Source organism: Eumetopias jubatus, unplaced genomic scaffold (assembly GCF_037043125.1).
Source record: "Eumetopias jubatus isolate StellerSeaLion01/CBP00866 unplaced genomic scaffold, mEumJub1_p1.0 scaffold_99, whole genome shotgun sequence".
Classification (NCBI taxonomy): Eukaryota; Metazoa; Chordata; class Mammalia; order Carnivora; family Otariidae; genus Eumetopias; species Eumetopias jubatus.
The window spans coordinates 23,959-47,237 of record NW_028274905.1 but is presented as its reverse complement, the minus strand read 5'-3'; the positions used below and the strand labels follow the sequence as shown (position 1 = coordinate 47,237).

Below are 23,279 nucleotides of genomic sequence, written 5' to 3'. Positions count from 1 at the left end.
CTGCCTCCGCACGCCCCACTGGAGGACCAGGATGAGGAGCCTGTTTACTGTCGCCTACAAACATGATAAGGGGCCTCAAAAGGTTTGTTGGCTTAAGTGTCAACAAATTCATTTATTTTAAAGTCTGAAATACAGTATTACCTATTTAGTTCCCGTGAGGTTAAAGATAATACGCCTGTATGGAAAACGTGAGTTTGAACATATCGTGTAGGTTTGGACCCTGCTAACGATTGTAATGAACCGGTTTTGTTTGGCAGTTTGCGTGTGAACTTGGACATGGGCAAAGCCGCATATGGATGGAAGATCATGAAGGACGAGAGCATCCCCGGCACGGTTGTGCGGACCAGCACCATCCCAGAGGAGCTGGGGCGCCTGGTGTACTTGCTCACGGACAAAACAGGTACTGCTCCTGGTTCATGTTTGCCTTTGCGTGCTCGCCGGCGTCCAGGGCAGGGTGACGATGGTGTGCATGTGCCTGTGTGCGCTCACCGGCATCCAGTGCAGGGTGACCCTGGCGCGTCTGTGTGTGCATGCATGTGTGCGTGCGTGCATGTGTAGCGGCGTATTGAAGTCATTCAAATTTAGGATTTTCCAGACTCCGCTGAACACTGGCACACAACTAACCTTCACCTTTGAATAAACACAGTATCATTAGAATTAGCAAAATGTTAAATCCTTAGAGATTTAAATGACATGTTTATATATTTTTGATTCTCTGCTGCCATAGCGTTCTTTGTTTTATTAGTGCGGCTTCTGGAGAGGAAATACTGCTTGCCTGTTTATTACAGGATGATACTTGTGAGCTGTTGGAAGAATGTAACACGATGTGTGTGGGTTTGGTCTTTTGACAGTAATGTTCTCCTGAAGAGCCTTCCAAGTGACTATCCCACCCTCAGGTCCCTGCCCCAAATTTTATTTGCCCTTATTCCATCAAAGAATCCTTGTCAATCCTTAACATAATAAATAAAACATAAACTGAATCCAGTGAAAATCCTAGCAACAGGTGAAATCCCTTCCTGATTTCTTCATTCATAGTTTAAATTCCTGGTAACTCTTGGGGCACCTGGTGGCTCAGTCCCTTGCCCATTGACTCTTGATCTCAGCTCCGGTCATGGTCTTAGGGTCGTGAGATCAAGCCCCGTGTTGGGCTCTGTGCTCAGTGGGGGAATCTGCTTGAGATTCTCCCTCCCTCCGCCTCTCTCCTCAGTCACATATGCTCTCTCTTTAAAATAAATAAGTCTTAAAAAATATCTCATAGTAATTCTTAGTGAACTAGAACTAAGGATACTTGTATAATATGATAAAATGTGTCTCAAGTAAAATTCAACATTATTTTTAATAAAATACTAGAAAAAGCTTAGTCTGGAAAGAGAGAAATCTAACCGCCCTATTAACATGTTTCATTCTGGCCGTTGCAGTAAGACAAGAACTAGAAATAAGCTCTCTGCCTGAAAGATGGAGCAAATATTTGTAGATGAAATAATGAACCAAGGGAATCAACTGCTAAGAGTACGAACCAATGAAGTGTCAGGTCACAGGTCAGAATAATAAAGTAGCTCCCTGCGTGTCAAGTGGACGGAAGAGGGAAGGCCCCACTCGTGGTAGCGCAAGCACGTGTGAAACACGTGGGCATACCGACGTGAGGGGAGTGAAGGGCGTGTGTGAGGATGATCAGACCTTACAGAGAAACGTGAAGGAAGACGTAAACCAGTGAAGGGACAGACTGCAGTCTCCAGCGCAAGGTCCCCAGCGCGAAGATACGGGATTGCGTAGAGCCTGCCTTCACGATGAAGTGATAGGTTTACTGCAGTTCCAGTCAAAATCCAGTTGCCTGTGGCACGTGGTTTTGTTTTGTTTTTTAATTTAGAGTGGGTTTTTTTGTTTTTATTTAAGTAATCTCTATCCCCAGCGTGGGGCTCAAACCCACAACCCTGAGATCAGGCGTCACACACTCCACTGACTGAGCCAGCCGGGCACCCCAGCGGCATTTGGTTGTGGTCAGGGTTGGTCATTATGGCACGTCGGGGGCTGTCCCGTCAGGTGATGCTCGTAAGTCCGAAGAACTCCAAAGTAACGAGGAGCTCAGACTCAAGAAGGTAGGCTGCGAAAATGCCATCAGATTTCTCCCTTCCCATCCTCACTGAGCCGACAGGAAAAGATCCAGAGAATAAAGTGTGGGAGACACGCAGGCGTGCCTCCGCAGAGGTTGAGTTATTTCTGGGAGACAGGTGGGACTATTTTGATGGAGAAGCTGGAGTGAAGCAAACCCAAACTCAAAAAGATTCCTGAAGTGACCCCACAGAAGAGCGTCCTGGGGAATCTGTGAGTTTACAGCACACAGGTCTGTGGGGGGCGGCACGGGAGGCTGTCAGGCTGCCCACCGGCGGCAGGAAAAGCCCAGCTATGCTCAGCCCTGCACTCAGCAGCCTGGACCTTGTGCATAAATACAATCGGAAACCAGGAACAGCAGCATGCACTCGGAGTCCCGCACAAACAGGCACGCTGTGCCCCAAGTGCACAGATCTGTGCGTGTTCACAGAGAAGCCCAACGGAGCCCTGAGGCAAGGGTGCCGCATGACAGAAGGACTTAGTCACACCTGCAAATTCAGTGTCAGAATTAAACTACATTTCCACATACCAGCAACAGTGGGGGCACTTAATTCCAAAAAGGCCAATTAGAATAGCAGCAAAATGTATAAAGTAATTAGAAATAAATCCAAGCAGAACTTGTGTAAAGCCTGCATGGATATAAGTTTGAAGACCTGAGCAGGAGCTAAGCGAGAGGGTGGGCATCTCAGTGCCACACCCCGTGTGGAAAAGTCCGACCTGTCTGAGGCGCACACTGCCCCAGGACCTTGTCTGCACCATTGGTGGGAGCGTTACCTGGTGGCCACCGCTCTGTCCGAACGGACGAGCCCCGACAGCCTGCGCACCGCGGTGCCCCTCTGGCTCCTGCTCCCCAAGGAGACACGTGCGCACGCGCAGCAGGAGACAAGCCCAGGGATGTCCATGGCATCATCTTGGACAACAAAACCAGACTGAACATAACAAAAGCGGTTATCAGTACAATGCATAAATTGTGGAGTGTTTGCAGTTGAATGCTAACTAGCAATGACGGTGTCACGGTTTAATGTTGAACCCAGAAAGGTCTGGGGCCTTCCCCTCTCGGAATTCTGTGCTCCCCTCCTGCCCTGTGTGTGAGGTGCGCGGCGTGCTTATCCGGGGAGCAGGTGCGGGCTGGGCTGTCCTGTCTGCAGCCCACCTGCTCTCGTGGCCACTGAAATCTGCATGTAACACAGCTAAGTGTGGTGCCTGTGATTTCACGTCGGTTCGCAAACGAGAAGCATGTGTCAGCACACAGTATGCTTGAGAGTGACTGGTTCTCTCTCCTCTTCCCGTGTCTCTGGATGTGTGATATCAGCAAGGGAAGAAGGATTTTGTGACATCATTTCTTCTTAAAATGCTAACTTTTTAGTATGCATTTTAAATGGTGATGGGGTCATCATTCTCCTTTGTTTCATCATAGCTCCTCCATTTGTCTTTGAATTCTGAGTTCCATCCAGGATAAGGAAGAGTGGTTTTGCCCAGAGTCATAAAGTAAAACCCCATTTTCCTCATGTCTCACTCTGCTGCTTTCACAAAGCAAAAATAAATAATCTGGGCTTCTGAGATTTAAAAAGAATTACAGAACATTATATAAAATATGTGAGTGAGAGAATTTTACACATTTCATTTTCCAAAAGGCCTTTTTGTTCCAGAAGTCACTGAAGGGACCCTCTGTCACCACTTCCTAGTGTTGGAGCCACATGGAGTTTTAAACATTTTTAGTGTTTTTAAAAATTTTTGGTCTTGAGCTTTTTCAGACCCTTTCTCCGTAATCGGAAGGTGAACGCCACCCACGGCACATCAGGCGAGCCACACGCTGTGCCAGCCCTGTGCCTGTCCTCGCCCTGGGGCCATGGGGCCGCGGGCACTTGCCCTTCACGGGTCCTCCTCCCTGAGGGCACTCAGGAGGGAGTGTTGCCTTGGCTGCTTCTAAAGGCCACACGGACCAAATCGCAGGAGAAGGACATCGAGGACGAGTTGTGTAATTGTCACCACACTGCCAGCACGTAGTAGGACTAGTCTAGAAACCAGCTTCTCACACAGATGGAGGCCGCCGGCACACGGGGGTTGGGCCCTCACCTCTGGGCAGCGGGCGGCCTCCGGGGACCCCCAAGCCTCCGAGCAGAGCCATGCGTTGTCTGCCGGGAGGGCTGCATGGCTCGAACTTGCGCTCACCTGCCCTGCCGGGGGGTCCGGCGCAGCTGTGTATCTGTTGTTACTGGGAAGCGTCGTCCGGCAGGGACTGAAGTAACTGTGCTCTGTGTTGTAGTAGTCTCGTCGTGTGACTGATTCAGGTCCTCTGCAGTTGGCCGGGGCCCAGTGGTCACTATGGTGGGCTCCACCATCGCAGAGGGTCTGACGGGGGTGGTGGTTTGGCAGAGGGTAGAGAACTTGGGGTGTAAGACCGTATGCAGACATCATCTGCTTAATCGAATGAGCTGCTGTGTGAGGAGCCTTTCGCTGCTGACCTGCCCATAAGGCGGTCCTCGGTGTGATCGTGATCGGGCTTGTGCCTCATCAATACGCTTTCTGACAAGAAGCGTCCATCACGCGGCCTCTCGTTTGCCCCAGCAGAACAGAGAACGAAGTGTCCCGCAATTGCATTACAGTTTCCTTCTTGTGGTCAAGAAAGCGGTGTGGTGTAATTAGGTTTGATTGGGGTGCACGTTTCCGGTAAGATCTGAAATGAATGATGTTGCCATAGTGACGCGTGTGGCCAGCAGTGCGTGAAACATGAAGCAGTTCATTCGACAAGAGCAGACATCTGTTAGCTGCCAGGGTGCAGAGCATGTTGACACTGCCCAGAAATGGTGGACGTGCCGTGATAACTGAGCAGACGGCGCTGGCATGCTAGGGCAGGTCGTCTGCACCGAGTCCGCTGGGGAGCCCCCATCTCTACGCCGGCTGCTCCTGAGAGCGGTGCTGCGGAGGGCTCGGAAATCCTAAAACTTCGCTCCGGCTGCAGCCTGTTAGAGCGAGCCGCGAATTCCTTTGTTGGGAATCTTTATGCTCCTGTATGACAGAGCATTCCCAAACCACGCCCTGAGACAGGTCATTTAGGATGCGCACCGTGTCGATAGCACCCGTTACCTGGCTTGGCCGTGCGGTTTGCACCCGGCTCGTGTCAGCTCCCAAGGCCGCATCCTCTGCAGCGGGAAGCGCCGTGTCCACAGTGGCAGGGGCAGCGGACCATGGCGTGCGTGCCTCGCCGGGGAGACCTGGAGCTGGGGGTTATGTCCCGTAAGCCAGGGGCCCTGTAAGCTGGGGCCAGGCACAGGCTCTCTGGCCTGCAGACGACAGCTGGGGCCTCTGGCGCCAACACACCTGCAGGGTCTGGCACTGTGCATGACCGGAGCGCGCACTTGTGTGTGTGCTGGGCTGTTCACCCCAGGTGAGGCACTTGATGCAGGCAGTGGTTGAACAGAGGCCTATTGTACTGGGAACCGCGGTCTTCTGAGAAAGCCTCATTTACAGCAAATACAGATTAACAAAGAATATGGCCACAGTCTGCAGGGTATTAGAAGTTGTGTTTCCATCCCTCATTGCTTCGTGGTAAAGTCTGAGTAGCTTTGTGTTGATCTCACGTGATCATTGCTCACGGCCTGGAGCCTGCGCTGGAAGTCCATGGGGTTGGGTGGGTGGCCTGTCCCCAGTGTGCCGCGGGCAGACTTCCCTTTGTTTCTGTGTGGTTGCCACGCCCTGGCTGTCCCACGCACGAGCTGCGGTGTGGCCGCGCCACCCGCCAAACACTGGGTCAGAACACTTTGCAGCTGCGTCTCCAGCAACGTGTCCTCTGCCTGCCTGTGAATCGTCTCCGTCGCTGCCCTGAGACGTGTTCCTGCAGGACTTTGTCCTTAGAAATTGAGTTCCCCTCTACCTGCTTTGCTGCTCGTCCTCCAGAGCCCTCTGCCTTATTAAGGAGCTACAGCATTTTCCTTCTTCAGGAATCACAAAACACGCCTTTTGTCCAAAGACATTTTCCGTCCCTGGCGCTCTCCTAACGGCCAGGTCGCGGGGAAGCCTTCTGGTGGCGTCTGCCCATCCCTATCATGAAGCTTCAGACTTGGGACATACTAACAGTTGAATTAAGATGACAAAAATTGTATGACCTATCAATTGATTGAAATCATGAAAATTGTTTAAGATTTGAAAAGCGGTTTTGCATTACTGACTCTTTTAGTAACTGGCTTAACCTTAGACGCCCCTGCTGTACAAGAGGGTGTAGAAAGTCTCAAACTCGCCCTGACTTTCCTGCTCAGCGTTTTACAGGGTCTGCTGTGAAATAGAAACATCATTGAAAGTTAAAAAGATCCTTCCAGGATTCACCTTAGTATGTTGGAAGATACGCGCCCCTACATAAAGGAGCGTCTGCATCCATAACCCAGTCTCTCACCCAGCGAGATGCAGATGCATTCATCCAAATGGCAAAATAACTGAGCCAAAAATTTCATCGTTTATTTGATGAAATGATAGTCATTTGTTTGAATATGTCTGTTATAACCTCCATAAAACGTGATTTATCAGCAACTAGGACGAGGGTACCAGATGCAGCATTTGACTCGGACGGCAGGCCACTGGGGCAGGTCGCGCCAGCGTTGGGCACAACCACCGTGTGCTGTCAGTGCGGTCCGAGCTCCCTCACAAGGCCACCTGGTGCACAGCAGCAGCCCCCTTGCTTCCCTGCCCTCGCTCAGCCCTCGGTGACCCCTGGTCGACCGTATGCCTCAGCCGGTCTGCCTGTGCTGGACTTCTCCCAGGAGTGGAAGCTCACACCGTGTGGCCTTCTGTGTCTGGCTTCATTTGCTCAGCAGACTCTTTCCAGGTTCACCCGCACTGTCGCGTGTCTCAGTACCTGACTGCTTTCTATTGCAGGCGATACTCCGTCATGTGGATAGACCACATTTCATTTCCATCTCAGTTGAGGGACATTAGTGTAGGTTTTCCTGTTTCTGTTTGGAAGAATGCTGCTATGAGCAAGGTTCTAGCCAGGGCGGGTAGGCAAGAAGAGAAAGGCATCCATGCTATAAAGGGGAGTGAAGCTAGTTGTGTGTGACATGGTCTTCAAACAGAAAATCATAAGGAGGGGTGCCTGGGTGACTCAGTCGTTAAATGTCTGCCTTTGGCTCAGGTCATGGTCCCGGGGTCCTGGGATCAAGCCCCTGCTCCCCAGGAAGCCTGCTTCTCCCTCTCCCACTCCCCCTGCTTGTGTTACCTCTCTCACTGTGTCTCTCTCTGTCAAATAAATAAAATCTTTAAAAAAAGAAAATCATAAGGAATCCCCTAAAATCTGTTAGAAGCAATAAATGAATTTAGTAAGGTTTGAGATACAAGATGAATATACAAAAATGAATTGTATTTCTATACGCTAGCAACGAACTATCCAAAAATAGAATTAAGAACACAATTCTGTTTATGATGGCATCAAAAAAATGAAATCAGTATTTTATAGTGTTAAGATGGCAATAGGATTCCCCAAATTGATTTACAGATTCTACACGATTCCTCTCAACATCCCAGCTGCCTTCTTTGGAGAAATTGACAAGCTGATCCTAGAATTCCTGTGGAAATGCAGGGAGGTTGGGCGCCCAGAGTGGTGTAAACAATCTTGGGACAAGAGCAAATGGAAGGACTCCACAGTTCCTCATCCCAGAGCCTGCCACCAGGCTGCAGGGATCAAGACAGGATGGTGCTGGTGTGAGGACAGACCTTGAGATCGAGGGGGTGGCATCCACAGTCCGGACATCAGTCCCTAGCTGGACACTCAGACGACTTCCAATAAGGCTGCCAGGACGGTGTGCCGGGAGGAACTAAAGCCTGACGCTGCCGGTCGACTGGATTCCAGCACGGGTGCCGCCATCCTCACTGGGGAGGACCAGCCCCTTCAACTGACAGGCAGGGAGAGCAGGACGTCCACATACAGAAGAATGAAGGGGGACCCCTACCTCACACCACACACAAAAACTAGCTCCAGATGGATCACAGACCTACATTGAAGACCTAAAATGATCATTTTTTTTAAACTGCTGAGTTTTCAGAAACTACTCTAAACTTGTCTTTTGTTTCATTCTCTTTGGCTCCATGAAGCACCAGAATAAAGAACTTCTAGGTATCTATCTTAATAGAAAGCTTTATAGGGCACCTGGGTGGCTCAGTTGGTTAAGCGACTGCCTTCAGCTCAGGTCATGATCCTGGAGTCCCGGGATCGAGTCCCACATCGGGCTCCCTGCTCAGCGGGGAGTCTGCTTCTCCCTCTGACCTTCCTTCCTCTCGTGCTCTCTCTCTACCATTCGCTCTCAATAAATAAATAAATAAATAAATAATCTTTATAAAAAAATAAAATAAAAATCTTTATAAACATAACCCAAAAAATAAAAAATAAATGTAAACAAAGCCCAAAAGAAGAAAGAAATAGTTTAAATCTGGATATGTTATCTTTTAATTATTTTAAACTAAATTTTTAAATGCAACAGTGTATTTACTATTTTAGCATGTGCTTGTATGTGTCTATGGGAACTCTGTGGCCTCCCATAATTTCAAGGGGTCTTTGTGCATTACTCTAGAGAGTTCTCCAAACGGCAGCAGGAAGCAAACGTAACTGCGTAGTTGGAGTTTTCATCTCAGAACTTAAAATGCTATCACCAGGCTGACTGAGGACAGTGAGCTAAAGCAGTGTATTAAGGTAGCAGTCACTCGGGGCACCTGGGTGGCTCAGTTGGTTAAGCGACTGCCTTCGGCTCAGGTCATGATCCTGGAGTCCTGGGATCGAGTCCCGCATCGGGCTCCCTGCTCAGCGAGGAGCCTGCTTCTCCCTCTAACCCTCCCCCCCTCATGTACTCTCTCTCTCTCATTCTTGCTCTCTCAAATAAATAAATCTTTAAAAATAAATAAATAAAAAATAAAATAAAATAGCAGTCACTCTACAGCTCCAGATTTGCTGTCTAGAAACAGTCTGTGATCGGAGCAGTAATCATGATGTGCCTTTGGTTTTGGAAAATACTTGCTGTCCACATGGAGTATTGCATTTGGGAATGCCAGAATGCTCGTCTTCAGTAGTCTCGGGAGCAAGATGCTCTGAGTAAACCATCTACCATGTGACTCAGAGAGATGCCACCCTCAAGCTGTGGTGGGTTAATGGGCATAGGACCTGATCGTTGGCACAGGAAGAGGCGGGCGGATGTGCCTCTGACAGAGGGGCTCTGCCTCTGCACAGAGTGTCTGCAGAGCCCAGAGGCCCATCAGCACCCAAGTCCAGACCGTAGGGAACACACTGGAGCAAGTTCATTTACAAGGAAGAACGAGAGAGCAGAGAAGACTGTGGCCTTGGGCTCAGGAGGCTTCACCTGGACCCACACTCAAGCAAACAGTGTAGAAACACAACGGGAACCAGGCCTGGCCTTGGTATTTGATGCTGAGGAGCTCCTGCTGTTTGTTGCTGTGATAACATGGGGGTTACATTTATTGTAGCAGCCCCTTCTGTTGTTAATAGCTGACACGCTCAGGCAGGAAGTGGCAGGTCCCAGGAGCGTGGCCCTGAGGTGGTCCTTGCTGATGTGAGGCCTCCATTCGCCACTTTACATGATGCCATTCTGTCCGCTTTGGGGTACGTTGGACATTTCCCTTAAGAAACGCAGACGGGTTGGGACAGAAAACACATTGCCGGAAGTCAGTTCCTGGCACTTCTTGTTCTCACATTTGTAGTTGAAATTTCTTGCATGTTCTGCTTTATCCCCGCAGTCGGTACACCTGTGTACACGCATGTGCACATGCACACGTACGCACACACAGCACTGTGAGAGCGATGCTCCAGCACGCGTCCCGAGGGTGTCCCGGGTGCGTTTGCACACAGTCGGGCGTCTGGCCATAAGACATTCTAAGTCAGCGTTGTTCTCCTGAGGTCAGCTCCCATACTAGAGCAGCATCCGTGTGCCGGCGCCTGGTTGTCCTCGGGACCTCCCGGCGGGACCAGCTCCTCGTCAGCCCCTCCAGGGAAGCCGCATGAGCATGGAAGTCTGTAGACCTTCCTCTCCACAAACCCGCCCAGGTTCCCCTTGCTTCTCTCCGGCCCACCGAGGCAGAGGTGCAGAGGGGCTCACACCTGAGGGCAGGATGAGGTACGTGTCTGAAGAACCGTCAGCCACACCTCCCACACACAACCCCGTCGTGTCTCAGGTGCGCTTCCCGCCGCAGCGCGGCTTCCTGCTCGCACTCCGAGGCTGCCTCGTGGCGTTGACCGCCAGCCGTTAATAACTCCGTGCGTGGCTCCAAAAACCAGTTCAGGGGGACACGTGGTTTTTCTCTAAACATATTGTCATCTGCTTTTAAAAATATTCGCGTATTCCTAAATCCGTGTTAAGTACCACAAGTAACAATAGTCTGCAAAGTCAGGAAATTAAAAAAAGAAAAAAAAACAGTTTTTCCAACAGATCCAGTTTTCAGGACAGGAGGGTATTACGTAACAAAGCGTCTTCTGCTTTTTTGTTCAGTGCTTTCCAGCCTTGGGCTCTAGCTAGAAAACTTTTTCATCTGGTTGAGAAACAGTAATGTAATTGTTTCCGTTTCTGTCCTTTGGTGTCAGCATCCTGTATCTTTCTGCCAAACCTCCCCTTCCTCTTTATTTATTCATTTATAATTAAAATCAGTTAGCATATAACATATTAGTTTCAGAAGTACAGGTCAGTGATCTGTCAGTCTCATATTACACCCAGTGCACGTTACATCACGTGCCCTCCTTACTGCCCATCACCCAGTTACCCCATCCCCCACTTACCCGTCTCCCCTCCAGCAACCCTCAACTTGTTTCCTAGAGGTAAGAGGTTTGTCTTATGGTTTGTCTCCCTCTCTGGTTTCATCTTGTTTGATTTTTTTCCCTCTCTTCCCCTATGATTCTCTGCCTTGTTTCTTAAGTTCCTCGTTTCAGTGAGATCATATGATAACTGTCTTTCTCTGATTGACTTATTTCGCTCAGTATAATGCCCTCTAGTTCCAACCACATTGATGTAAATGTTCAGTATTCATCCTTTCTGATGGCTGAGTCATATTCCATTGTGTATATGGACCACGTCTTCTTTATCCATTCGTCTGTCGATGGACATTTGGGCTCTGTCTACAGTTTGGCTATTGTGGACATTGCTGCTATAAACATTGAGGGTCAGGTGCCCCTTCTTTTCACTACATCTGTATCTTTGGGGTAAATACCCCAAAGTATTTGGGGTATTTAGTAATTGGGTAAATACCCAATTGCTGGGTTGTAAGGTAGCTCTATTTTCAACATCTTGAACCTCCATACTGTTTTCCAGAGTGACTGCCCCAGCTTTGCATTCTCACCAACAGTGTAGGAGGGTTCCCCTTTCTCCACATCCTTGCCAACATTTGGGACGTTAAAATATGTGATATTACACTTAGCTTAATGAAGGACGAGATGTAGCTAAATCAGGTGCTTAGGCATATTTTGCCTTGATAAAACTAAAGTGTCATTCAATCATTATACTTAGTACTATATTTAATTCCATGAACCTTAGAATTACTTCCTAATCTTGCCGTTGGGAAGCAGAGGTTCATGACCTGACAGAGTCAGCACGTGCATGAAGAGCAGAGGCATCCCCAGTGTCAGGTGCCCGAGCTTACAGACGCCAGAGGCCATGCGTGCTGCCGTGCTCCACGTATCAATGTCTCCTCCGGCGTGAGGAGGAGGTCTCCTGCAGTACTGCTTTAGGAGAATCTTTGGTGCTGGAGAGGCCAGTGTGACCCCGGGTCCTGGAGAAGACGCAGGAGAACGCAGTCCGACCTGTGCCCTCTGCGCACGTCCTGTTCATTCCTGTGTCTTCGGTGAAGTGTCGTAGCAGGTTTCTTCCAGTGGCTGGTTGTCTGCTGCGTGCGGTACTGATGCAGCCAAGGGGTCTGGGTTTCTTTGTCATACTTTTTACTTCGATGCACTTTTGTATTCCTTACGTCGTGCGGACTGTGAACTCGTGGTAAGCGTGTGTTCGCCCCCGCCTTTGTTCACATGCTGTCTGGGTTTGTGAGTTGGGCATGCCCACACCCTCTCCCAGACAGGCTGGCTGTGACTTGGGACGGCTCGCTCACGCTGGGTCATGGGGACGTGCTTGTTGGACAGCAGTATCATGTCACCGCCTTGGCAATGGAGGCAATCGTGTGTTTCAATTCCGTTTTCCATGATGAGTGGAGAGTGTGGGAGGAGGACACGCTGATACCAAGCGTGAAATAAACATAGTTCTCATACACACGGTACAGTTGAGGTGATCATGGAAGTGCGTTTGAAAGGGAGCGAGGTCAAGCAGCCATCACTGAGCTTTGTCTCTTCGGTGTCTTGGCCCTGATCCAGTTGACAGCATACTCAATGGTGAAGGGAAAGAATCAACGTGAGGGGGACCGATTGCTGGAAGCGTGGTGTCTTAACACCGAGGCACAGGAGTGTGGGGTTTACGTTCCTCTTAATTCTCTGAAGCTGATCCTTCCTTTTCCCACACTCCAGATATTGCGTGGAACCACCATTGCCTTGTGTAGAGACCAGCTCTCTCCCCGGGCACTCTGGTCCAGGTGATAAGGGGCTGTGACTTGGGTATCAGGATTTAAAATCCCCCAGGTGGTGAGTGGGCAGCAGTGCTCAGGGTCTGCTGGGATGCACACAGTCAGACACAGAGCCACTGCCCAGCCTGAACGCAGCATCCCCACCCTGTTGATCTGAGGCCGTGGAGCAGGAGACCTAATCTCATGGGCACCTTGGAGGTCCTACCCACTCTGCTGCCTTGATGTAAAATACATGCAATCTTCAAAGAAAAACTATTCATTTAAAACCAAAATGTTTTATTATAACAGTGTGTAGTCTCAAGACTTCTTAAGAACGTGAGCATTTGCAAGGTATATATGGATAGGGGCACCTGGGTGGCTCAGTTGGTTAAGCGACTGCCTTCGGCTCGGGTCATGATCCTGGAGTCCCGGGATCGAGTCCCGCATCGGGCTCCCTGCTCGGCGAGGGGACTGCTTCTCCCTCTGACCCTCCCCGCTCTCCTGTACTCTCTCTCTCTCTCATTCTCACTCTCTCAAAATAAATAAGTAAATCTTTTTTAAAAAAAAGGTATATATGGATAGTAGAATTTACATAAGGAGACCAGTATAAATGTAAATTTATCACTAGGTAAGTAAATGTGTAACTGTCAAATCTTAACATAATTTAGGGCAAGTGCCTCTGAACAGTTCTGTGATTCTGAGCTGATGCCAGTCGACGGCCTTGCTGAGCACCCAATGTGGGCGGAAGGCATCCTGGTCAGTATAACGTGTGGGTCACTGGCATGGCCCTATATGTAAATTCAAACTGTACTCTCCGAAATCTCATCTTTAAGAATCTACCCCACATAAATAATGGTTTTGTAGCTGCATTTTTTGGTGATAACAAAAAATTTTAAACCATCTGAGTATCCGTGTTTGGGAGGAAGATCCAGCAGAACCTTGTGTACCATACTGGGTTTATGGTATACCCCCTAAAAATAACGTGGAATACCCCTGTGTGTAGTCATGTGAAAAAATAGTTTATAAATGCATACTTGTCTCTACCAGTGGAAAAGTTGGAAGAGGTTATATACCTAAACTAGGTGATCCCAGGGTGTGAGAGGGTACAACAAGTATTTACAACTTTTAATATAAATGAAGGCCTCCAATTCCAGAACGATGGAGTGGATGTTCTTCTCCCTGTCTGTCCTGCTGAGCACACCACGCACCTGACGTGCTACGTGCAGCGCACACAAGAAGACCGTGAGCGGGGAGGGAGGAAGGCAGGCTCGCCCCATCAGGAGGACCAGCAGTCAGTTCCCTGGTGTTCCGCTTCGTGCCCAGACTGGGGCCTGGAGAAGCCAGCGATGCAGAAATGCCAGTGGGCACAGACAGGCTGAGAAGAGCTGCTCTCTGTGACCGAAGGAGCAGCCTGGCAAGACGGGAACACTCATGCTTCCATTCCAGCCGTTGGAGAAAGCACAGCACAGGTGGCCCCATGATGATGTGATGGACGGAGGAGTTACCACGGCGGTGGCCATCCCATGGCCACATGTAAGTGTGTCCAGTCAGCGCATGGTGCAGCAGCAGCTTGCACAGTGTTCCCTGTCCATTTGTGCTCAGCAAAGGCCCCACCCTCTGTCTCCGAAGACCAAGTGGGGACCCTAGACTTCCAACCTCTCCTGGCTGTCCAGATGACCCAGCTCCCAGGCCAGCATGGAGTCTAAGAAGGCCAAGGGTCGGACTTTCATGTCTGCTGGGCGGGCAGCCTGGACGGCCATTGTCACAAACAGAATCAGCGCGGTGAAGAACTGATGGGTCGTGCCAGACTAGGGGTGGGCGAGGGCGTGGATGTGGCCACGGATGCAGGTGAGGACCATGTTGGTGCAGATGGGACGCCTCTGCATCTTGATGGCCATGCTGGCCGTGCAGATCCACACATGACGGTGACGTGAAGCTGATATGCTGCGCGGTGCCGGGCACTGGTCTGATACTGCGCTACTCGACATAGGGACGGCCAGTGGGGTGCCAGGCAGGGGATGCGGGCAGCCCCCTGTGCCGCTGTGGAATCCAGAATTGCTGCAGGAGAAGTCAGAAGAGAGGCCAGCAGCCCTTACTCAGGAGGCTGGCGGACACGAGAAAGGCCTATGGTAGGCATGCCACCCAGGGGGAGGAATCACACATTTCCTTGTGAGGTAGCAGTTTTTTCTTTAAACTAGAGTAGTTTCTTATGAAATGCATATGTTTCTTATTTTTTCCTATCATTTCATTGAGATTCCTGGTAGTTGCTATTTTCTAAACTGGAGAGCTCTAATTCTGTAATCGTCTAGCATTTCAGGGGCCTGGCAGGTCCCAGCAGCCGTGAAGTGCGCTGCCCAGCTGACATTTCATGTAGACGGTGGACATTGCTGGTTGTGTTTGAGGGAGGGAGGAGAATGAAGGGTCCTTATTCTAGGAAGGTGGCACCAGTCAGGAGGTCAGAAGCCATTCCCGAGTCTCGCAAGTCGGGATGAGCGGTGAGGGCCCCAGAGTACATGTAGCCGCGGCAGAGCCCCCGCACCACACCTGTGCGGCTGGTGTGAGGAGGTCTGAGGGTTGGCAGAAAGGACGGAGCATGATGAGGGCGGCGTGTGGGGCAGCTCCGTCACCCGCCTCCGCCTGCGTGCCTGTGGACCCCCTCGCCAGCCTCAGCCGGTGTTTCACGGTGAGGGGGTGGGCGGCAGGGGGGCGGCAGTGCCCGCAGTCAGGCGCTCAGGGGGCGCTCCGGCAGGGGCGGGTGCTGCTGGTCAGGGGGCGTGCGGGCCAGGTGGCGGAAGGGGAGGCCAAGGCTGTGCGTCCACAGGGTAGAACAACCATCCTAGAGGAAGAGTGGGTGGAGCTGGGCACCATGAGATCTGGGAATGGTGACACCTTAGACCCTAGAATGTCTGCAAAGCCAGAGAATCCTAACAGTGTGGCCCCAGCACGACACACACACAGACCAGGGGAACAGAAAAAACCGCACCCGTAAATGGGCAACTAAGGCAGGACGAGGAGGGCAAGAGCGGACAGTGTCCTCGCACGTGGTGCCACAAGAGCTGGACAGCAGCGTGCGGAAGAAGGAAACCGGCCCTTTGTCCCGCACCACACAAGATGAACCCAGGACTGAAGACCAGAAACCAGAGGTTCCAGAGGAGAACACGGGCAGTAATCTCGTTGACATCGGCCTTATCAACATTTATTTGGAACTGTCTCTCCAGGGAAGGGCAACAAAAGCTAAAATAAACAGACAGGATTCCATCAAATGGGATTTCATCAGACTACAAAGCCTCTTCAGAGCCAAGGAAACCCATCAACAAAATGAAAAAGGAACCTATTGAATGGGAGCAGATATTTTCAAGTCATCCATCCTGTAAGGGGTTAATATCCAAAAACATATGAAGAACTTAGACAACTTAGTATCAAACAATTAAAACGCCCCAGTTTAAAAATAGGCAGAGTATCTGAAAGGACATTTTTTCAAAGAATACCTGTAGACACATGAAAAGATGCACAACATCACTAATCGTGGGAGAAATACAAATCAAAACTACGATGATACATCTCCTTCACACAGGTCACAGTGGCTAAAATCAACAGGTGTCGGCAAGGATGCAGAGAAAGGGGAACCGCCGTGCACGGCTGGTGGGAACGCAAGCGGGCGCAGCCCCTCTGGAAAACGGTGTGGAGGTTCCTCAAGACATTAAAAGGAATCACCATGTGATCCAGCAATCGCACTTCTGGGTGTTTATCCAAACAAAATGAACACTAATTCACAAAGATACACACCACCCCTATGTTTGCAGCATTATTTACAACATCTGAGATCTGGAAACATCCCAAGCATCCATCCGTAGATGAATGGATACGGGAGAGGTGGTAGAGACCTATGTTACTCAGCCATAAAAATGAAATCTTGCCATTTTTGACAAAAAGAATGGACCTAGAGGGTATGATGCTCAGTGAAATGAGTCCGAGAAAGCCAAAGTTGCAGAATCCAAATAACCAAACACAAGAGAAACAGACTCAAAGACATGGAGACAAATGGGTGGTTGCCAGAGGGGAGGGGGCGGAGGAGGGGGGAGAGCCGCAAACCTCCGGTTATCAAATGAGTCCCGGGGATGTACAGTACCGCATGGGGAGTGTGGCTGGTGATACTGTACTAGGGCTGTGCGGTGACAGATGGCGACCGCACTCAGACGGGGAGCATTTTGTATAAAAATAGCGAACCGCTGCCGTGTACACCTGAAACAGATAGTGTATGTCAGCCTTCAGTTTTCACAAAAAAGAAACACGGAAGTGATCCACCCAGTTCCAGCAACAGCACTGTGAGACGGTGGGTCTTCGCACTGGGTGAACTGGGCGCATCCCCGTTCCATCCCCGCGGATCCCGCGGTGTGAGCCAGTGAGCAGGGCAGAGCACCCTTCGCTTAGGGTCTTTTGCCACTTGCGTTCAGTGGTTTACAAACCTAAAGAAATAGTAGTTTATTCTTGGTAGGAACTGTGCAGGCGTAGTATTCTTATTTTTGCCATACGTGTAAAATTGTTAGTAATAAAAAGGTTGAAAAGCATTATTTATTGTCATCGTATTTATAAACTGCCTCATACCACAGCCCACCATAGATTAGAAGCCTCACATTCAGTGTATGTCAGAGGAAAAAGTGTCTACAGGAAATTCTTTAATGATGTCAATCTGATAAGTAAGATATTTTTTTTTAAATAATAAATTTTCAGGGAACTGCTCATTTGGGCACACGTAACAGAGGTGAGCTTGGTGCTTATTCTAACAGGAATTAATGTACAATTTCATTAGCTTTTGATGATAGGTAACTATCGTCTTCATCTCAAATCTTTGATGTAAATAATTTCTAGAACTTCCTTATTTCATTTGGAAGCTGAATTGTTTTTAATTACATTCTTTAAACTATTTTAATTAATTCTGCTTTACTTAATGAGGATGACATAACCAGGAAACCCTTTTAAACTGTACTTCTCACATAATTTTGATTTCAGGAAACTTAGGTGCCATTTAATTGAGGTACTAAACGGGCTAAATAGAATTTTGAAAAAGCAAAATTTCTAAAACTGATCAGCATCCCTGAGAAGAGCTGCTCTTTGAAATTTATGAGACCCTAATGTATGTATTCTATCCATTCTTGTAAGAAGGTTATTCAAAACAGTCTCTGAAACAGTGTTATGAAATACGGATTTTCCTTTATGTTAACGTAGCCTTCCTGTCCTGTAGTGGGAGTTCTGAGCTATTTTGTTTTGAACACCAATGTGTATGGAGTCATGGATAGATGTGAAAACACTTTTTATTATATCTTCCACATCACATGTGCCAAAGAAAACAGAAGTTAGTTAATATTTTATGGGTGCCTTGTAACCGTGTGGAAAGCCCAGCTTCTAACTGACTGGGGATAGGATTGTTCATACCCACATTGATAATTACATCAGTCAGTGGGTGATCCTTCTGTGAGCTGTGAGGTAAGTGCAGAAAAGCCCGGGGGCCTACATGACCGCACTTTTCGTTACCGTACCTGACGCCCCTGCTCACAGGTGTTCACACTTCCCCAGGTTGCTTTACTTCTAGAAAACCCAGTAAGCAAAAATCCTATGTGCGTATTGTGTGTGCATTTTTATATTAAGTGATACACATACACAATGTTTAGGGTTTTCAGAGTCATGAAGATGTGTAACATTGTGAATTTATGTGTCACTTTTAATGAAAATTCACCGTTTTTGAAATAATGTTAACGTCTTGCTGCCTTTCGTGATGTTACTTCACTGTATTTGGCAGACCCAAGACATCTCATAAAATTGACCTGTGCGTGCTCCTCTCTTAACTGACTTCCTTACACACCAGGGGTGAAGCACTTCCTCATGCTCAAGCACACGTGAGTGCCTGGCCTACATGGACTGGCTGTCCCCAGGAGTGAGCCCTGGCCATCTGGAGGGACGTGAGCACCTCCAGGCAGCTCACCGGGCAGAAGCCCAGCTAAAGAGAACGTGCCTCCCTGCTTACTGACCTTTCTGTTGCTCCACATGATGCAAGTGGTGCTAAGGGTTAAATGCATCTGTTTCTGTTCAATTAAAAATACTTAATTTTTCAAAATTGGGTGTTTTTTTTAAAAAACTGGTAGGCACGCTTATTTGGGACTAGTTGATGTCTTTCTCAGGCAGTGTTCTAGAGTATAATTACAAAGGTAGTGACTCTGTTTTCCAGTTTCACGCCTGTCTCTTTCAGAACAGGCAGAAGTTATATTTGTACCAAACAATGCATCTGAACTGAAAGACAGAGGCCACACTTTCTTCAGGTAGTTAGAGCCCTTCACGTTATCGCGCTCTTCCGGAGGGATCTGGGAGGGACACTTGTCCTCAGTGGGGAAGGACATTCCTAGCTGCTGGAATTACAGAGCAGAGCATTCTCACTGCCGAGGGGCGCCCCGCTATGAGAGCTCGGCCCGTGGAGGTCCACGTACGGGATGGGGAGTCCTGGTCCCGTTGATGAGCTTTCCTCTGTGACCTGGTCTTTGTTGCAGGAACCCTCACCCAGAACGAGATGGTGTTTAAGAGGCTGCACCTGGGGACTGTGTCTTATGGAGCAGACACGATGGAGGAGATCCAGAGCCACCTCAGGAATCCATACTCACAGGTAAGCTCATTGGCATCCGCACGGGAGCTGCCTGCAAAAGTGCCTGGCTCTGTCGAACCAGCCTGAACCCACTGTATCCGCTGATCTGGAAATCGGCAAACATCTTTGAATGTCCTAAAACACTCAGTTCTAATTTATAAATCAAGAGGCAGTTTTTGAACCAATTTTATTTTATTTTTTTTATTTTTTATAAAGATTTTATTTATTTATTTATTTATTTATTTATTTATTTATTTGATAGAGATAGAGGGAGAGCACAAGCAGGGGGAGGGAGAAGCAGGCTCCCCGCCGAGGAAGGAGCCCGATGTAGGGCTCGCTCCCAGGACCCTGGGATCATGACCTGAGCCAAAGGCAGCCACTTAACCGACTGAGCCACTGAACAATTTTGAATAAGCATTTCTATATTGTAAAATAATAGAAAGGATATAATGACCTTAAACCATTTATTCATATTAAATAATTTTCTTAGTGAAATATTCCAAAAGATTACTCAGGATAGGTAGTATTTTTAAGACTATTAAGTAGAATACTGCATCACAGGTGTTTCTTACCAGTTCCTCTGGGTTTCTTCATAATTAGTAAGACTTTCTCATATTTTCTTGCCTTTTCCATAAACAGAAGTAGACACACGGGATCGTGAGCCCCGTGTCCCTGTCATTCGGCCTCAGCAGCTGTCCATGCACCGCAGACCTGGTTCCCTCCGTAGCCCTCTCCTCCTTCACCATATCACTGTGAAGTGAAACTCAAATGTCATGTTATTTCATCTGCAAATACATCGTCTGTGTCTGGATCAGATAAGGACTCCTTGGGTGGAGGCAGGGGGCGTATATCCTAAGTCTTGGCCTTTCCCTGGAGCTTCAGGAGCTCTCTGAAGTTGCAGGAACAGGAAATACACAGCCTAGTAGCCACAGTGTTTGCCAGAGACTTGGTAGGCCGTGCGCTCTGCAAGTGCGTCTGTGGCCCGGGAAGGTCCTGACACGCCAGATCCTGACATGGGGCCCACAGGGCCACGTGTTCCCACAGATGACAGGGTGTGGGGCAGGCAGACACAGGCCACTCTGCAAAGGTCAGTTTAGGCCGCAGAGGTCCCCTAGCCTGTTCTCAGGTAGCGTTCGTGTTGCACTCATTTGAATTCACTGATTCTGGGTAACCAAACCTTGCAAGCCCAGGGTGTCTAAGATGCTGCACACACAAGGCTGTGGTTTGAACCCAGTGCCAGCCATCACTTCCCTAGGCTGCTTTTCTGCCTCTCTGCTGGCCTATTGTGAGGTTCGGGCACCCCCGTTGTAACAGGCCAGCATATATCAGGTGCAAACGTGCCATCACCCGCCCCCCAGGGAAGCGGGGCCTCGCATGTACACAGACCACTGCCGCCTCGAGGCTCCCACGGGCCGTCTGGCAGCGGCGCCCCCAGAGGCTGTAGGCCCTGTGTATTGATGGTCATACTTCTGACTTGACTTCCACAGACGGGGCTGAGCCACACACGCCCTGAACAGTTTCTGCTCTGACCGAATTCAGGTGTACTGTCTGCCTTACATTCAGTTTGTGAAAACCTCTTTCTTCTGTAATGTTTACCAGAACGGCGTATACTTTACTTTTCAAGACGCTGTCAAAAGAAAAGTATCTAATGCATATGTGTTTATTGGATGTAATGATCACTTACACAAGCACACATATACTTAAAACCAAGCCCTTTCTTCAGTTGGATGTCACTCAGTGCAATACAGAGCATTTTGTAACCTAGAACATTTATTAACAGAAGGAAAATCTAAAAAGGAGAAGGAATAGGTCTTCCCTTCTCCTGGTAATCTAGGTCTAGGTCGAAACAGTACCAGGTAAAATCTGTTTTTAAAAAATAAATTTACATTATGCATGAATATGATTTTAATAGCTCCAAATAAGCTGTTTTCTAGAAAATTTAGAAACAGAAAGGATGAGTCAGTGTATAAAAATAGCAGATATTTAATACTTATTTCCACGGAGGAGGTCTTTTAAAAATCTTTTTTCGAAGCTGTCTGTTGGTTGGCTGGTTAGATAGTACTCTTTTGTAAAATTGATTTTATTACTGAGATTCTGTCTTTTTATTAAGATGATAATAGTCTACCAGGTCCACTGCAATGTAACATGAATCTTTCATAATCTGATTATATTTCCCCTCTGGAAGCATTTGGTGATGGAGGGCATAATCTTTAATGGCATTTGTGTGAAATGAAATTCTACAGCCATCGATAAACAGAGTCCTAAGGGGAGTCAGCCGTGTTGCGTGCCGCTCTCCCTTTGCCGTGCAAGCAGCAGGCGGGTGGGAGGCGAGCGCAGGGGAGAGGCAGTGCCAGCTGCTGAGCTGCACGAGCAAACCCTTCATTAGACAGCACTGTGACTTCACGGGCAGAGAAGTCACGGCTCGGTGGCTCTGCATGCCCCGTCCAAAAGCGAGAGCCTGGCTTTCTCAGGAGGGCCGTCACAAGTGGCCATGAAGGTAACCGAGGAGCCTCTGTGGTCCTGCTCCACCTCCCCCCGGGAGCGGGGGGGAATGGCCACTCCACTGACGGAGGCGAGCGCCCTCGAATGCAGCCTGGTGCAGGGGGAGCCAAATGGAGGGAGCGGGGAGTCACGTCTGGAGCGCAAGAGTCTGAAATAGGAGGTGAGGATCAGTTTTCGTCAGATGCCGGGGTTACTGTCATGCACAAAACTAGCTCTTAATACAGAGGCTGTGACAGGCTGGATTCCTTTATTGTATTAAAGGAAGATTCGTAAGTATTTTTTCCTGCTTTTAGCTTTAGTCCACTTCAGGTACAGCACTTTTTAACGAAACATGAAAGCAGTTAGGAGCATATGGCTCTGGTTTGCTCTTTAACTCACCCCATCTTTACAAGGAGAACAAACATGACTTATTACGGACTTAGCAAGCCAATGCTATGGATCAAGTGAATGTAGAAAAGGAAAACCCTCCGACTCTAAGTACTGCAACAGTTTGGTAGCCGTGCCGACCAGGAGACGCGAGTGCTTACGGCGCTAGCACGGACACGTCACGTGAGCGAGCCCGTTCCCTAAGAGCTGCGTGTCTCATCCCTCACTGATGCACTCATAAAAATCACACGTGCTGGTAACTCCAGTATCAACTACGTTGTCTCTTTAATTTTGTGACGTTCGTATTTTATCAGATGCAGTCTCAAGCTAGCGGGAATGCTACCAGTTCAACACCACCAAGAAAGGCCCAGTCCTCAGCTCCCAAAGTGAGAAAAAGTGTTAGCAGTCGAGTCCACGAAGCTGTGAAGGCCATTGCGCTGTGCCACAACGTGACCCCCGTGTATGAGCCTCGAGCCGGCGTGATCGCGGAGGCCGAGTACGCAGAGGCGGACCAGGACTTCAGCGACGGGAACCGCACCTACCAGGCCGCCAGCCCTGACAAGGTCAGTTGGGGCCTCTTAGAGGATCTCAGATACAAACCTGCCTCAGAGGCACAAGAATTCGTTCTTCCAGGGGCATGAATGCAAGGGGAGCTTTATTATCGTGTCTAATGGTGCCTTAGCTCCAGGCCTGAAGGCCACATGGCTCTCTGGGATTCGTGCATTTGGTCCTGGTGTGTCCACTTACCCCAGAAAGCCTAAGAGTTGAGTTACTGGAAAACACATGAGAAAAATCAGAGTTTTACTGATTTGTAAACTGATTTGTGACCGAGTCAGATCTTAATAAAGCTGCTGGCGCCTAGACTGTTCCTCCCTCATCATCCCATCTTCTTACTTCCACATGAATTGTCAGGCTTACGTGTTAAATTTCCAGGTTTGTTCGTTTGTTTGGGCAGAATTTAGCTATAGCATATCTATTTCAAAAGAGAATTGGGCTATAAATCATTTCAAAAATCTTCAGAAGACAGAAACAGTAAAATCTTCAATGTGGCAAATTAGTCATTTCTGACCTTACATCATTTTTTTACTTTTTTTTTTAAAAGATTTTATTTATTTGTTTTTGTCAGAGAGAGACAGAGCACAAGCAG

General features: G+C 48.7%; 1 protein-coding gene across 1 annotated transcript; it reads left to right on the top strand.

The window, feature by feature from the left end:
- Positions 1-269: 269 nt before the first annotated feature.
- Positions 270-22,815, top strand: LOC148161658 (putative phospholipid-transporting ATPase IIB). The gene is made up of 3 exons (XM_088020669.1): positions 270-400; positions 19,173-19,285; positions 22,447-22,815. Exons 1-3 carry the CDS (start codon positions 277-279, stop codon positions 22,771-22,773), a joined length of 564 nt encoding a protein of 187 aa, XP_087876795.1. The 5' UTR covers positions 270-276; the 3' UTR covers positions 22,774-22,815.
- Positions 22,816-23,279: the final 464 nt, after the last annotated feature.

Coding starts and splice junctions, on each gene's coding strand:
- LOC148161658 (XM_088020669.1), top strand. CDS start 277: ATGGGCAAAGCCGCATATGGATGGAAGATCATGAAGGACGAGAGCATC. Junction 401..19,172: donor CTTGCTCACGGACAAAACAG/GTACTGCTCCTG, acceptor TCTTTGTTGCAG/GAACCCTCACCCAGAACGAG. Junction 19,286..22,446: donor TCAGGAATCCATACTCACAG/GTAAGCTCATTG, acceptor GTATTTTATCAG/ATGCAGTCTCAAGCTAGCGG.